The sequence below is a fragment of the Scyliorhinus torazame genome, chromosome 3 (assembly GCF_047496885.1).
Source record: "Scyliorhinus torazame isolate Kashiwa2021f chromosome 3, sScyTor2.1, whole genome shotgun sequence".
NCBI classification, from domain to species: Eukaryota; Metazoa; Chordata; class Chondrichthyes; order Carcharhiniformes; family Scyliorhinidae; genus Scyliorhinus; species Scyliorhinus torazame.
The window spans coordinates 251,900,323-251,918,027 of record NC_092709.1 but is presented as its reverse complement, the minus strand read 5'-3'; the positions used below and the strand labels follow the sequence as shown (position 1 = coordinate 251,918,027).

General features: G+C 44.8%; 1 protein-coding gene across 1 annotated transcript in view; it reads right to left on the bottom strand.

The window, feature by feature from the left end:
* fancg (FA complementation group G) overlaps positions 1 to 17,705 on the bottom strand; it is an 86,286-nt gene that overhangs the window by 39,022 nt on the left and 29,559 nt on the right. Inside the window, 3 exon segments of the mRNA XM_072497121.1 lie at positions 1,821 to 1,887; positions 2,519 to 2,685; positions 17,551 to 17,697. Coding sequence (XP_072353222.1) covers positions 1,821 to 1,887; positions 2,519 to 2,685; positions 17,551 to 17,697 — 381 coding nt within the window.

Sequence of the window (17,705 nt, the reverse complement as noted above, 5' to 3'; positions counted from 1 at the left end):
CGCTCTAGTCATTCTCATATTTCTCACATATGTGTAAAAGGCCTTGGGGTTTTCCTTGATCCTACCCGCCAAAGATTGTTCATGCCCTCTCTTAGCTCTCCTAATCCCTTTCTTCAGTTCCCTCCTGGCTATCTTGTATCCCCCCAATGCCCTGTCTGAACCTTGTTTCCTCAGCCTTACATAAGTCACCTTTTTCCTCTTAACAAGACATTCAACCTCTCTTGTCAACCATGGTTCCCTCACTCGACCATCTCTTCCCTGCCTGACAGGGACATACATATCAAGGACACGTAGCACCTGTTCCTTGAACAAGTTCCACATTTCACTTGTGTCCTTCCCTGCCAGCCTATGTTCCCAACTTATGCACTTCAATTCTTGTCTGACAACATCGTATTTACCCTTCCCCCAATTGTAAACCTTGCCCTGTTGCACGTACCTATCCCTCTCCATTACTAAAGTGAAAGTCACAGAATTGTGGTCACTATCTCCAAAATGCTCCCCCACTAACAAATCTATCACTTGCCCTGGTTCATTACCCAGTACTAAATCCAATATTGCCCCTCCTCTGGTCGGACAATCTACATACTGTGTTAGAAAAGCTTCCTGGACACACTGCACAAACACCACCCCATCCAAACTGTTTGATCTAAAGAGTTTCCACTCAATATTTGGGAAGTTAAAGTCACCCATGACTACTACCCTGTGAATTCTGCACCTTTCCAAAATCTGTTTCCCAATCTGTTCCTCCACATCTGTTACTATTGGGGGGCCTATAGAAAACTCCTAACAAGGTGACTGCTCCTTTCCTATTTCTGACTTCAACCCATACTACCTCAATAGGGTGATACTCCTCGAACTGCCTTTCTGCAGCTGTTATACTATCTCTAATTAATAATGCCTCCCCCCCACCTCTTTTACCACCCTCCCAAATCTTATTGAAACATCTATAACCAGGGACCTCCAACAACCATTTCTGCCCCTCTTCTATCCAAGTTTCCGTGATGGCCACCACATCGTAGTCCCAAGTACCGATCCATGCCTTAAGTTCACCCACCTTATTCCTGTGAGACAACTCTCCCAACTTTAGCACAAGCCCCCAGATGTTAGTGAGGAGGACTTTGCAGGGTCGGCAGGGCTGGGTTGCCGTGGTCATTTCCAGTGCCTGGTTCGATACCAGGTGGTCCAACAGTTTCATTCATTTTTTGTGTTTTCGTAATGGTTGAATACAACTAACTGGCTTGCTAGGCCGTTTCAGGGGGCATTTAAGAGTCAACTACATTGCTGTCAGCCAGACCAGGAAGGGATGGCAGATTTCTTTCCCAAAGGACATTAGTGAACCAGATGGGTTTTTCCGACAATCAACAATGGTTTCATGGTCACCATTAGACTTTTTAATTCCAAATATTTTATTCAGTTTAAATTCTATCACCTACCGAGGTAGAATTCAAACCCAGGTCCCCAGATCATTATCCTGGGTCTCTGGATTACTAGTCCAGCAACACTACGCCCTGTCTGCACCGACCCTCTGAAAGAGCACCCACCTAGGTCCAGTCCCTCACCACCCTCTTTGACATGGTTTTCCATATATAATAGCAAGAACAATTTGCAGCGATTAATGATAAGGACAGAAATTGCCATTTCTCTGTTCAAAATGAGGTCCGAGCTTGATATCATACACCGCAAGTATATTTATAGGTTCTACATTCAGCAAAGAATCTTCTTGAGCGACACCTGTCCCCAGGAACTTTATTTTCTAAAATCAAAAACAAAAAATCATGCAGCTATCTAATGTACCAGCAAAACATTTTTAAATGACTCACTTCCTGCTGGGATCCCTCAAGAATTGAAGCCAGTAAATCAAGATAATGTTCCGCTGCCTCTTCAGCTCTAAACAAAATTGCAGACAATGAAACGGAATATAAAAGCCAGCAAAATAAATTGGTGCTTTTCAGAGACAAAAACATTATCTAGGTGGTACAATACGCATGCTCCATGAGCGGATTCAGATGGGAGGGGCAGGGGAAAGAGGTCCGTACTGGTGGGTTGTAGGTTGGAAAACGCCAGCCAGCTCTCCAGCCCCCGATCACTTTTGGAGACTTCACCTTTCAACCCTGTATTCGAACAGCTAATATATCCAGGCTCACACATGGATGCAACTCGGGCAGGAATCAAAGGATAGCTGCTGTCCACAGAATTGTAACCAAGCAAGAAGTCAATGCCTCCAGGAGAAACTGGCAAGGATGAGCTGAAGAAAATAGCTGAAGATTTAATTTTTGATCTAGAGTTACAATTCTGAAGAATATTTCAGGTCAATCAACCTTCCCTTCACAGAAAAAGGTTCAGCGTCCCCCATACTCCACTCACTCTCAGAACAAAGGCATTACTGTCCACTCACCCCTGACATTAATTGTCCACTCCTTGGTGCCCCAGAATAGTGGCACAGACTTCCTTTCTGAACCATTGCGATCATTTTTTACCCCCATATACTCTCTACATAACAGGAATTTTGTAATAATACCTCCTGATCTGGAGAAACCTTCTTGCAAGGGAGTGCTTCACATGCACCTGCTTTACACTGGTTAACAGATGACATGTTGCAGGAATCCGTACGAGATGTTCAGGTCGGATCAGAACTTGAGAATCAACATGATTGTCAGCTTTGAACTGATCCCAACTTTCCAAAGCCTAGAAAAGAAAATTTAACAAATTCAGCATTTCAGTTCACTGCTCTTTAAATTAGAAGTCTGTAAACATTACAATAAGTTTGAATTAGTACTGTCTAAGTTTTAGTATGGGAGAGAATTATTAATTGGACACAGAAAACGTGAATAAGTATGATTTCAGTGGCCATTAAAGAGACATGGTTGCAGGGTGGTCACGACGGGGAGTTAAATATCCAGGGCATCGGACTATTTGGAAGGACAGACAGGAAGGTAAGGGAGGTGGTATAGCTCTGACATTTAAGAATGATATTAGGGTGTACGAGAGAGATGATATCGGTTTTAGGGAGAAAAGGTTGAATCCATTTGGGTGAAAATTAGAAATAGTAAGGACAAAAGTTCGCTGATAGGCGTAGTCTAATACGGCAGCAAATAATACCATGAGTCGGGCAGGCAATAAATAAACAAATAAATAACCAATGAGTGTAAAAATGATATGACAATTGTCATGAGGGATTTTAATCTACATGTCGACTGGTCAAACTAGGTTGGTCAAGGCAGTTTTGAGGAGTTCATTGAATGTATCCTCGACAGTTTCCTCGAACAGTATGTAATGGAATCTACGAGGAAGCAAGCTATTCTAGATCTGGGCCTGTGTAATTTGTTTCTTAAATTTAGAGTACCCAATTCCCTTTCTTTTCCAATTAATGGGCAATTTAGCGTGGCCAATCTACCTATTCTGCACATCTTTGGATTGTGGGGGTGAGGCCCACGCAGACACAGAGAATGTGCAAACTCCACACGGACTGTGACCCGGGGCCAGGATCCAACCTGGGTCCTCGGCACCGAGGCAGCAGTGCTAACCACTGCATCACTATGCCGCCCTTGGTCCTGTGTAATGAGACAGGAATAATTAATGATCTCGTAGTTAGGGATCCTCCCAGAAGGAGCAATCACAATACGGTTGAATTTAAAATACAGGTGGACGGTGAGAAGGCAAAATCCAATACCAGTGTCTTGTGCTTAAACAAAAGGAGACTACAGCAGCACGGTAGCACAAGTGGCGAGCACTGTGGCTTCACAGCGCCAGGGTCCCAGGTTCGATTCCCCGCTGGGTCACTGTCTGTGCAAAGTCTGCACGCTCTCCCAGTGTCTGCGTGGGTTTCCTCCAGGTGCTCTGGTTTCCTCCCACGTGCAGGTTAGGTGGATTGGCCATGATAAATTACCCATAGTGACCAAAAAGGTTAGATGGGGTTATTGGGTTACGGGAATAGGGTGGAAGTGAGGGCTTAAGTGGGTCGGTGCAGACTCGATTGGCCGAATGGCCTCCTTCTACACTATGTTTTATGTACAATGGGATGCAGGAGGAGTTGGCAAGGGTAGACGAGGAGCAAAGACTTTATGGTGGGACAACTGAGGAACAGCGGAAGACTTTTAAAGTGATTTTTCACAGTTCTCAGCAAAAGTATGTATTGGTGAAGAGGAAGGAAGGTCTGAAAAAGGCTAATCAGCCATGGATATCTAAGGAAATAAAGGAGGGTATCAAATTGAAAGAAAATGCATACAAGGTGGCAAAGATTATTGTGAAACTAGAGGATTGGGAAATCTTTAAAGGTCAACAGAAAGCATCAAAAAAAGCTATAAAGTAAGATAGATAGAGTAAGTTAGCTCAGAATATAAAAACAGATAGCAAAAGTTTCTATGAATACATAAAACGAAAAAGAGTAGCTAAGACAAACATGGTCCTTTAGAGGATGAGAAGGGGAATTTACTAATGGGAAATGACGGAGGCATTGAACAGGTATTCAGTGTCTGTCTTCACAGTGGAAGACACAAATAACTTGCTAATAATTGATGGCAAGGAGACAATGGCAGGTGAGGATCTCAAAGCGATCATTATCACCAAGGAGGTAGAGTTGGGCAAGCTAATGGGGCTAAAGGTAGGCAAGTCTCATGGCCCTGATGGAATGCATCCCAGGGTACTAAAAGAGATGGCGGGGGAAATTGGAAATGCGCTCGTGGTAATTTACCAAAATCCGCTGGACTCTGGGGTGGTTCCAGCAGATTGGAAAACTGCAAACGTGATGCCACGGTTTAAAAAAAGGAAGGCAACTATAGGCCAGTTAGCTTAACTTCTGTAGTGGAGAAAATGTTCGAGTCTAACAAGGAAGAAATCTGGATAGAAATTGTCCCATTGGGCAGGCGCAGCATGGGTTCATGAAAGGCAGGTCATGTTTAACTAATTTATTGGAATTCTTCGAGGACATTATGAGCGCGGTGGACAACGGGGAACTGGATTTCGAGAAGGCGTTTGACAAGATGCCGCACAAAAGGCTGTTGCATAAGCTCATGGGTCACGGCGTTACGGGTAATGTATTAGCATGGATAGAGGATTGGTTAACTGCCAGAAAGCAAAGAGTGGGGATAAATGGGTGTTTTTCTGGTTGGCGATCAGTGGCTCATGGTGTCCCTCTTGGATCAGTGTTGGGACGGCAAATGTTTACAATTTAATAATACCAATAATCTTTATTGTCACTGTAATGACGTTACTGTGAAAAGCCCCTAATCACCACATTCCGGCGCCTGTTCGGGTACACAGAGGGAGAATTCAGAATGTCCAATTCACCTAATAACATGTATTTCGGGACTTGTGGAAGGAAACCGGAGAACCTGGCGGAAACCCCGCAGACACGGGGAGAACGTGACTACTCCACACAGGCAGTGACCCAAGCCGGGAATTGAACCTGGGACCCTGGAGCTGTGAAGCAACAGTACTAACTAACCACTGTGCTTCCGTGCCGCCCATAGATAATTTGGAGTTCGGGACCAAGTGTGACATGTCAAAGTTCGGAGATAACGTTAAGATGAGTGGGAGAGCAAAGTGTGCCGAGGACACAAAGTCTGCAGAGGGATATAGATAGTTTAAGTGAGTGGGCAAGGGTCTGGCAGATGGAGTACAGTGTTGATAAATGCAAGGTCATCCATTTTGGTAGGAATAACAGCAAAATGGACTATTATTTAAATGGTGAAAAATTGCAGCATGCTGCTAGGCAGTGGCACCTTGTACATTAATTGCAAAACGTTGGTTTGCAGGTGCAGAAGGTAATTAGAAAGGCAAAGGGAATTTTATCCTTCATTGCTAGAGGTATGAAGTTTAAAAATAGAGGGGTTATGTTGCTGCTGTATAGGTGCTGGTGAGGCCACATGTACAGTACGATGTACAGTTTTGGTCTCCTTACTTGAGAAAGCATGTACTGGCATTGGAGGAGGTGCAGAGGAGATTCACTAGGTTGATTCCGGAGTTGAGAGGATTGGCTTAGGAGGAGAGACTACGCAGACTGGGACTGTACTCATTTAAAAGAATGAGGGTGGATCTTATAGAAATATATAAAATTATGAAGGGATTGGCTGGTGGGTGAAACCTAGAACTAGGGGCATAGCCTCAAAATACGGGGAAGTAGATTTAGGACTGAGTTGAGGAGGAACTTCTTCACCCGAAGGGTTGTAAATCTGTGGAATGCCCTGCCCAGTGAAGCAATTTGAGGCTACCACATTGAATGTTTTGAAGGCAAAAGGTAAGATATATTTTTGAACAGTAAAGGAATTAAGGGTTATGGTGAGCGGGCGGGTAAGTGGAGCTGAGTCCACAAAAAGATCAGCCATGATCTTATTGAATGGCGGAGCAGGCCCCGAGGGGCCAGGTGGCCTACTCCTGCTCAGAGTTCTCATGTTATGTAAATTGGGCATTGCATAAAAGAGCGCATAAAAGAGCTGGTCTGCCTATATATTTATATCCTAAATCCTAGTTTCATGCTACAATCAAGCATGTGTTTATTAGCTACTCATAACCAAACATTTTTCCTCAGCTTTAAAGCAAATCAAAGGGGAGCTAATTTTAAGAGCTGAGGATTCAAAGTTTTACAGATTTGATACTTTACAGCAGTGTTCTTCAAAGTCGGGGGCGCGACCCACGGGTGGGTGTCAGGAGGGTCGAGGAGCCGTTGTCCGCGGCGCTCCTGATCGCGCAAATCCCCGGGCAGCAGCTGACTTTTCATAACGCCGGCTGCAAGCGGCCGCGAACATATTTTTTTTTTTTTTTAAATTTGCCCGCATTGCGCATGATGATCAGCGCGAATGCACATGCGCAGTGCGGCCGCTATGTTTTTTAAACGGTTGCAGCTTTTTGTTTTACAAATTCTGTAGTGATTTTTATTCATTTAATTTTTTTTTTTTCATTTATGTTATTCATTTTATTTTATTTTATTAAAACAAGTTCGGGGGGGGGGGGGGTTTATTTATTTTACTCTTTTTTTTTACAAGTTCGGGGGGGGGGGTTTATTTGATAAAAATTTACAGGAAATTAATTCAGAACTTTGGACAGATGGAGACTCCATACTTTCCGACACCGGAAGGCTTCACCTTCATCCATTGGAGGAGCGTGTACGAGGGCCAAAGGGACCCAAAACCATTTCCTCCATTTTTGTCAGCAGCAAACAAGGTAAGAGAAAATGGTGGGACGCGCAGGTCGGCCGGGTGGTAAAAATGGGTCCCCGGAAAAAAGGTTTGAAGAACACTGCTTTACAGCATATAAAGTGACCATTCAAGCCAAATGCACCTGTGCTGATTCACTGGGAAGTCCCAATTCCCCACCCTTGTGTCACATTATTGTTTGACATATTTTTTTCAAGTATTTATACACTCCCTTTTAAAAGTTAATAGATTTTGCTTGTTGCCTTTGGTCTGGCACTCCATGTCCAATCCTCTTATTTGTGGGAACAGCAGTTGCTTTCCAAAGATGTGGATCATTTGGGAATTGTGAGCTTGTGTTATTGGTAGCACTTTTACTCAAGGTCACAGGGTCATGGATTCAAGTCACAATCCAGAATTTATGCACATTATTGCACTGGAATGTCAACCAAGATATTGTCACATTATACGGCCTATTTCTACATACATATCGCATTGTCTGTACTTAACCACTTCCTTAAGTGACCCCTCCCTCGTAATATCACTGGCCCGAAATCAAATTGAAACTCTGGTTACTGCAAATGTTTCCCAACACAAAAGGCGCGATTCTCCGCTCCCGCGACTAAGTGCCCATGCCGTTGTGAATGCCGTCGGGGCCGCGAGAAACTCGGGGGGGGGGGGCACGTGTCGCGAAAGTAGCGTCGTCAGCGCACGCCGGGCATTGGCGCCGCGTAAATGACGTGGCCGGCGCCGCATAACTGGCGTCACCCGCGCATACACGGGTTGGCCGGCACTAGCCGGCGCCAACCCGCGCATGCGTGGTTGCCGTCCTCCCCGAGGCCGCCCCGCAAGAAGATGTTGGATGGATCTTGCGGGGCGCGGAGGAAAGGAGGTCCTCCTTCAGAGAGGCCAACCCGCCGATCGGTGGGCACCAATCGCGGGCCAGACCCCTTTTGAGTCCTACCCCGGCGAAAGAACCCCCTCCTCCCCCCCCCCCCCAGCGTTCCCGCGCTGTTCCCGCTGGCAGCGACCAGGTGTGGATGGCGCCGGCGGGAAGCCGTCGTTTTGGGCAGGCCGCTCGGCCCATCAGAGAATAGCGGGTGTAGCGGAGAATCGCCCTTTTGGGTGTCCCAGGCGATTCTCCGGCCTGCGCCGCGCAGAACTCAACGGGGCCGTTCTCGCCGCTTGGGTGAATCGCGGGAGGGCGTCGGACCAGCGTCGCAGGGAAAAATGGCGCGCCAGGGGATTCTCCCAACCGGCGCGGGAGCGAAGAATCGCGCCCAAGGAGCCCCATTTTATGTTCCTGGTCTTTGGATAGAAAGTGTGATGACACTTGGATTATCAGCAGTGACCTAGCTATAAAATGAAATCATATTCAAGGTAGAATTTACAGAGCAACATAAAGCCAATACTGCAGAATCTGCATAATTACAGAACTTTTAACATACACTTCTTCGTGGTCAATATTTAAAGAAAAATCCACAACACTTTGTTCAGTCTCTTAGCAATACTGTGTGGACTTGCAATCTGAACACTATTTTGCCCCTACCCGTCTTTGAGGTCTTCACCTCTTAATCTAGAAATCGGGAGCATGTTGTTTAGTATTTACTCCTTATACTTATCAAGTTTGACAAAATTACAAGAAAACAAAATGGAATCTTCCACAGGTGAATCAAATTTATCAAACAAATGTGATGCAGGGAAGTCCATGTTTAACAATTAGTTTCAATTTCATTATGTGTACAGATCAAGCAAACAAACTATATCAAATTATATTCTACTTAATTGTAATCAAAGTAGGACATCGGTATAACATGTCAGTCAATCACAGACAAAGAATCAGTCACAAGTGAGCCCCATCACATGGCCTCATGCCAGTGCAAGCTCCACGTTTATGGTTTAATTATAGAGCAAATGCTGCAAAGCAGTCGTCAAGGCCATGCAGTCGGAGTCTGGGATCATCATACATTGGCAATTAAAATTTATCAGTGGTACTCGATACCCATGACTCAGAACGCAGTTAGAAAGCCCTATTGTGTTAAGAAAACAGCTGTGAAGTGTTAAACATTCAGCCTTATGTCCTAAATTAGTATCATTTTTAATTTGTAATTCTTTAAAAGAGAAACTCTTTCTATTAAATTATATAACAGTCCTATGTATATTTGCGATGATTAACTTTTGTAATCAGCATTTAGAGCTATGCAGTCCTTTTGACTCTTATAAAATATCTCAGCTTCAACACCGACTGTTTTATGCATTTATTTTATATCCACTTTGTATAAATATTATGTATGAAATTACTTTGTAACTTGTGGATTAGTCAAGGCTATGTGCCACTCATACCCTTTTGCTATTTCTGATCAATTCAATTCCGCATCCTGGTAAGCCACATACTGGTAAACATCTTCCCTAACAAAAGTTTAAGATGTACGATATTGATACATAGACATCAGTTGGTCACTTGAAACAATGAGCCTAGAGGTCACTCATTTGGTATTACTGACAAAACAACCTCTCATCTTAAACTATCTCCAGGCTCTGGTTATCTCATTAGAAAGTCATTAAATTTAACAAAGTAACACTGAAAGCTATGTTGAGAGGGACTGTCCCACAAATAACTGACAAATTAGGGGACCAGTCAGGAGATGACAGGAAGTGACATCAGTAGATGATTACACACAAAAGGACATGGTCAAGTTGATAGAGTGGGCAGATAGATGACAGATTAAGTTCAATACGAAAAGTGAGAGATGGTTTATTTTAATGGGGAAAAACATGGAGGCAATACAAAATAAGGGGTAAAATTCTGAAGGGTGCAGGAGTAGAGGGACCTGGGTATAATGTGATTACATCAATACAGGTGGCAGAACAGGTGGAGAGAGCAGTTAATAAAGCACATGGTATTCTAGGTTTTAGAGTAGAATACAAAAGCAAGGAGGTTACGCTGAATTCATACAAGACACTTGTTAGGCCTCAGCTGGATTCTTGTGTATAGTTGTGGGTGCCACACTTTAGGAAGTACATAAAAAAATGAGGCGTAGCAGTAGGCAATTCAGCCCCTCGAACCTGCCCTGCCATTCAATATGGTCTTGCTGATCTCATTTTGGCCTCAACTCCACTTTCCTGCCCGTCCTCCATAACCCTGCAACCTATTATTAATTTAAAATCTGTCGATCTCCTCCTTAAATTTACTCAATGTCCTGACTTCCACCCTGGGGTAGTGAATACCACAGATTCCCACACTATGAAAGAAGTCATTTCTCCTCATCTGTTTTAAATCTGCAACACTTGATCCTAAAGCGATGACCTCTCGTTCTAGATTGCCTCACAAGAGGAACATCTGCTCCAAGTCTACTTTGTCAATACCTTTTATCATCCTATATACCTCAATTAGATATCTTCCCATTCTTCTAAACTCAAGAGACTATAGGCCCAAACTACTCAATCTCTCTTCATAAGACAAACCCCATATCTCTGAACCTCCTCTGAACGTCCTGTAATGTAACTACATCCCTCCTCAAACAAGGGGGCCAAAATTGTACACAATACTCACCAATGACTTATACATTTGCAGCACGACTTCCTTACTTTTATACTCTATCCTTTTCGCTGTAAAGACCAAAATTCCATTTGCCTTCCATATTACTTTTTTAAAATTAATTTATGGGTTGTGAACATCACTGGTTAGGCCAGCATTTATTGCCTAGATGCCCTTCAGAAGGTGGTGGTGAGTTGCCTTCTTGAACCGCTGTAGTCTTTGAGGTGTAGGTACACCCACTGTGCTGTTAGGGAGGGAGTTCCAGGATGTTGCCCCAGAGACAGCGAAGGAGTAGCGATATATTCCCAAATCAGGGTGGCGAGTGGCTTGGAGGGAAACCTCAGGGGGTTCCCAGGTATCTGCTGCTTTTGTCCTTCCAGATGGTAGTAATCGTGCGTTTGGAAGGTGTTGTCTAAGGAATCTTGGTTAGTTACTGCAGTGCATCTTGTAGATGGCGCACACGGCTGCCACTGTTCGTTGGTGAAGGGTTTGAATGTTCGTGGAAGTGGGAGCAATCAAGCTGGCTGCTTTGACCTGGATGGTGTCGAGCTCGAGTGTTGTTGGAGCTGCACTCATCCAGGCAAGTGGAGAGTATTCCATTACACGCCTGACTTGTGCCTTGGAGATGGTGGATAGGCTCTTTTCTTGGGGGGGGGGTCAGGTGGTGAGTCATTCACTGTAGGATTCCTAGCCTTTGACCTACCCTGGTAGCCACAATATTAATTAGTTCAGTTCAGTTTCTTATCAATGGTAACCCCCAGGATGTTGATTATGGGCTTCAGTGATGATAATGCCATCGAATGTCAAGGGATGATGGTTAGATCCTCTCTTGTAGGAGATGGTTATTACCTGGCACTTGTGTGGCGCAAATGTAACTTGCCACTCAGCCCAAGCCTGGACATTGTCCAGGTCTTTCTGCATTTGGACATGGACGGTTTCATTATCGGAGTAGCAAATGGTGCTGAACATTGTGCAGTCATCCACAAAAATCCTCACTTCTGACCTGATAATGGAAGGGAGGTCATTGATGAAGCAGCTGAAGATGGAAGATGGTTGGCCTTGGTCAAAACCCTGAGGAACTCCTGCAGTGATGTCCTGGAGCGGAGATGATTGACCTCCAACCACCACAACCATCTTCCTTTGTACCAGGTATAACTCCAACCAGCGGAGAGTTTTCCCCCTGATTCTCATGGACTCCAGTTTAGCTCGGGCTCCTTGATGCCATACTCTGTCAAATGTTGCCTTAATGTCAAGGGCAGTCACTATCACCTCACCTCTGTCATTCAGCTCTTTTGTCCATGTTTGACCCAAGGCTGTAATGAGGTCAGGAGCTGAGTGACCCTGGCAGAAGGCAAACTGAGTATCCATGAGCAGGTAATTGCCAAGTGCCGCTTGATAGCACTGTCGATGACTCCTTCAATCACTTTGCTGACGGCGAATAGACTGATAGGGCGGTAATTGGCTAGGTTGGATTTGTCCTGTTTCATGCGTACAGGACACACCTGGGCAATCTTCCACATTGCCAGGTAGATGCCAGTGTTGTAGCTGTCCTAGAACAGCTTGGCTAAGGTGCGGCAAGTTCTGGAGCACAAGTCTTCAGTACAATTGCTGGGATATTATCAGGCCCATAATCTTTGCAGTATCCAGTGCCTTCAGCCGTTTCTTGATATTACGTGGAGTGAATCATATTGGCTGAAGACTGACATCTGTGATGCTGGGGGCCTCCGGAGGAGACCGAGATGGATCATTCACTCGGCACTTCTGGCTGAAGATTGTTGCGAATGCCTCAGCCCTGTCTTTTGCACATACCTGCTGGGCTCCTCCATGATTGAGAATGGGGATATTTGTGGAAATTCCTCCAGTGAGTTGTTTAATTGTCCACACCATTCACAGCTGGATGTGGCAGGACCACAGAGCTTACATCTGATACGTTCATTGCGGAATCTATTACTTGCTGCTTATGCTGTTTGGCACACAAGTAGTCCTGTGTTGCAGCTTCACCACGTTGACACCTCATTTTTCGGTATGCCTTATGTTGCTCCCGGCATGCTCTCCTGCACTCTTCATTGAACCAGGATTGATCCCCTGGCTTGGTGGCAATAGGACAATAGTAGACTGGGAGAATATTTCACCTCATGAGGTTGCAGATTGTGGTTGAATACAATTCTGCTGCTGAAGGCCCACAGCACCTCATGGATAACCAGTCTTGAGTCGCTAGTTCTGATCAAAGTCTATCCTATACAGCACGGTGGTAGTGCCACACAAGATGATGGAGGGTATCCTCGTATCCTCAATGTGAATTTGGGAGTCCCCACAAGGACTGTGTGGTGGTCACTTCTACCGATACTGCCATGGGCAGATGTATCTGCAGCAGGCAGATTGGGGAGGATGAGGTCAAGTATGTTTTTCTCTCTTGTTGGTTCCCTCACCACCTGCCTAGTCCCAGTCTAGCAGCTATGTCCTTTAGGGCCCGGCCAGCTCGATGTGGTGGTATTACCGAGCCACTGTTGGTGATGGACATGGAAGTCCTCCACCCAGAGCATATTCGGCTTTGCCACCCTCAGTGCTTCCTCCAAGTGGTGTTCAACATGGAGGAGTACTGATTCGTCAGCTGATGGTGGCCGATAAGTGGTAATCAGCAGGAGGTTTCCTTGCCCATGTTTAATCTGAAACCATGAGACTTCATGGGGTCCACAATTCATGTTGACGACTCTCAGGACTACTCCATCCCCACTGTATACCACTGTGCCGCTAGCTTTGCTGGGTCTGTCCGGTCGGTGAGACAGGACATAACCAGGAATGATCATAGTGCTGTCTGGGTCATTGTCTACAACGTATGATTCAGTGAGTATGACTATGTCAGGCTGTCGCTTGACTAGTCTGTGAGACAGCTCTCCCAACTTTGGCACAAGCCCCCAGATGTTAAGGAGGACTGGAGTCTCAGCAGGGCTGGGTTTGCCATCACCAAAAAGAAAATGCTGGAAAATCTCAGCAGGTCTGGCAGCATCTATAGGGAGAGAAAAGAGTTAGCGTCTCAAGTCCAGATGACCCTTTGGCAAAGCCGTTGTCGTTTCCGGTGCCTGGTTCGATGGCAGGTGGTCCATCTGGTTTCATTCTTTTGTGTGTTTTCGTAGCGATTGAATGCAATAGTGGGCAGCAAGGTAGCACAGTGGTTAGTTCAGTTGCTTCACAGCTCCAGGGTCCCAGGTTCGATTCCCTGCTTGGGTCACTTGTCTGTGCGGAGTCTACACATTCTCCCAGTGTGTGCTTGCGTTTCCTCAGGTGCTCCCGTTTCCTCCCACAGTCCAAAGATGTGCAGGTTAGGTGGATTGGCCATGGTAAATTGCCCTTGGTGTCCAAAAAAAGGTTAGGAGGGGTTATTGGGTTACAGGGATAGGGTGGAGGTGAGGGCTTAAGTGGGGTGCTCTTTCCAAGGACCAGTGCAGACTAGATGGGCCGAATGGCCTCCTTCTGCACTGCAAATTCTACGATTCTAACGGAGTGGTAATAGTAAAGTGGCAATTTCAGAGGGCATTTAAGAGTCAACCACATTGCTGTCGGTCTGGAAACAGACCAGGTAAGAAAGGCAGATTTCCTTCCCTAAAGAACATTAGTCCTTGCTGTACCTGGATGCTAGTTTTCTGCGATTCATGCAGGAGTACACCCAGATCCCTCTGCATTAAAGCACTCTGGTTTCTCTCCATTTAGGTAATAAGTTGCTTTTCCGATTTTCCAACCAAAATGGATACCCTCCACGTTAAATTTTATATGCTAAATTTTGGCCCACTCACCGAACCTATCTATATCCATTTGTAAATGTATTATTATTTCCTCATTGCAACTTACTATCCCACTCATTTTAGCGTCACCTACAAATTTAGCTACAGTACCTTCTATCCCTGCAGCCAAGTCGGTAATATACATTGTAAATAGTTGTGGCCGGGGACCAAACCCGGTAGCCCCCCACTAGTTAAATCTCGCCAACCAGAAAAAGACCCATTTAGCCCGATTCTCTGCCTCCTGTTGGTTAGCCAGTCTTCTGTCCCATGTGATCTTACCCTGTGTATTAACCTTTGTACGGTCCTTTATTAAGCGTCTTCTGGAAGTTCAGATATACTACATTTACAGGATCCGCGTTATCCACTTGGCTTGTTACATCTTTGAAAAATTCTAGTAATTTAGTCAAACACTATTTACTCTTCATAAAACAAACCATGCTGACTCTGATGGGTTGTGTTTTGACTTTCTAAATGTCCTCTATTACTGCCTTAATAATGGATTCTGACAATTTCCCAACAACAGATGTTAAACTAACTGGTCTACAGTTTCCTACTTTCTGCCTCCCTCCCTTTTTGAATAAGGGTGTAAGTAACATTAGCATTTTTCCAAACCACTGAACCCTTACCCGCATGCAGGGAATTTTGGAATATTATACCTAATGGATCCACTATCTCCACCACCATTTCCTTCAAGACTCTAGGATGCTGGCCATCAGGCCCTGGGGACTTGTCTGCCTTCAATCTCAATGGTTTGTTTAGTACTTTCTCCCGATTGATGATGATCATTTGAAGTTCCTCGCTCTATATTACTTCTGCATTACCTGTTACTATTGCGATGGTACTAGTGTCCTCCACTGTCAAAACGGAGGCAAAATATTGATTTAACACCCGTGTCATTTCTGCATTCCCCACTATTAACTCCACGGTCTCATCCTCCAAGAGACCAACATTGGAGAGAGAATGAAGAAGAGGTCACCAGAATTGATCAAGGGATTCTTTTAAAAATAAATTTAGAATACCCAATTCTTTTTTGCCAATTAAAGGGAAATTTAGCGTGGTCAATTCACCTACGTGGGTGATGCCCACGCAGACAGGGGGATATTGTGCAAACTCCACATGGACAGTGACCCGGGGCTGGGATCGAACCTGGGTCCTTGGCGCCATGGGGCAGCAGTGCTAACCACTGCGCCATCATTTTGAGTACTCAATTAGTTTTTTCCAATTAACAGTCAATTCACATACGCCGCACATCTTTTTGGGTTGTGGGTGTGAGACTCACACAAACACGGGAAGAATGTGCAAACTCCACACGGACAGTGACCCGGGGCCGGGATCGAACCCAGGTTCTTGGTGGATCCAGGGATGAGAAACTTCATTTGTGAGGATAGATTGGAGAGGTTGGGATTATCCTCCTAGGAGAGACTAAGACGAGATTTGACAGAGATGTTCAAAATCATGAAGAGGCTGAACAGAATAGACAGGGAGAAACTGTTCCTGCTCATAAAAAATATCATGAAAGAGAGGGCACAAAGTTAAAGTGATTTGCAAAGAAAGCAAGATGTGATGTTGGAAAGAACTTTCACACAAATGGTTTGGTTCTGGAATGAATTGCCTGGAAGTGTGGTGGGGGCAGGTTCAGTACAGGCATTCAAGAGGGCATGAGATGATTACTTGAATAGAAACAATGTGCAGGGGCACGGGAAAAGGTCAGGGGAATGGCACGAAGTCATAATGATCATTTAGAGAGCGAGTGTAGACATGGGCCAAATGGCCTCCTTCTGCACTTCCAACGTTCTGTGATTTTGTAAACTGGTCAGTCAGCACTTAGACCAAAGTTCAGGAACATCACTAATCGTGCGCATGGGTTGTGGCTTGGAAAGTTAATAAAGACCAGCTTTCAGTCATCAACACACACGTCGAGTTTGAAACTGAAGACAGGAGACTGCTTTGTAGCAGAGTGCAGACTCTCAGATTTGGTCGTTCAGCTCCAAAATCTTAGAGAAGGCTTCCTGAACTCCTCATTCAACCAGTTACATGGCCCCAGTGCTGTATTACACAGCACTTTTACCTCAAATTTGATTTATTTGAAGACAAAGCAAGCAATCTGTAGTCAGCCATTTTATTTGTAATCAAAATGTATTTGCACAGGAGTAACACTACGTGACAGCAAAAAATATCTTCGACATGTGTGAAATCAACTTAGTAGCTAAGCTTAAAGGGACGAACCAGAAGAGTCTTTAACTGTAAGTCACTGTCTCAGAAAAAGGGGCTAGCCATTTCAGACAAAGATGAGGAGAAATCCCTCCATACCAGGGGTTTCTGGATGCTCAGTCATCAAGTATATATATTTTTTATTTTAATTTATCCAATTAAGGGGCAATTTAGTGTGGCCAATCCACCAACCCTGAACATCTTTGGGTTGTGGGGGTGAGACCCACGCAGACACGAGGAGAACGTGTTAACGCCACATGGACAGCAACCCGGGGCTGTGCTAACCACTGCGCCACCCTGATCATCAAGTATATTCAAGACTCAAACTGATAGATCTTTGAACTGCAATGGAGTCATAGGATATGGGGATCGTGCAGGAAAGTGGAGTGGAGGTCGAGGACCTCGATATGATTAACCATTATCTTATGAATAGTGGAGCATGCAACAAGGGCAACATCCCGTATCCATTTTCTTGTTTCTTATATCATAAAAAATATGAAGACTTTCTCATGATTTAAATAATAGCCAAACTTTCTCGACATGAAGCATAAACAAGCATAAACTCCAACTGTGTTCAATCTCAATGAAGATTTGCCAGTTTCACCTGGCTCATCTTAGCCATCTGCCAGGGATCAAGCAAGATGCATCATCAAACTATTTCACTGGAATGCAGAGAGCAGTTCAATGTCTAACTGCACTGTGCAATGGTACCTTTCAGGACAAGCCAATTCAGTGCATAACCAGATGCAAAGCATAAACATTTGCAAACAAATTGTGTCCAGAGACGACAGTAATTGGCCCCACATTTTAATAACATTTGTCCCACACTAGTTCGTTGAAAAATTGAAAGGCACGTAAACCAACAATAGTGCAAAAGAATAAAACTAGAACTCACCACGTCCAGATGGTTAAGAGCCTCAAGCTCAGCTTCCACCATGTCCAACTTTCGATACACCATGGCAGCATGGTATAACGCTGCAAGGCAATGGAGGTCTGCCTGAAGAGCCCATCTGAAATATTGCAAGGCAGTTTGTGGTCTGTCCTAAAACC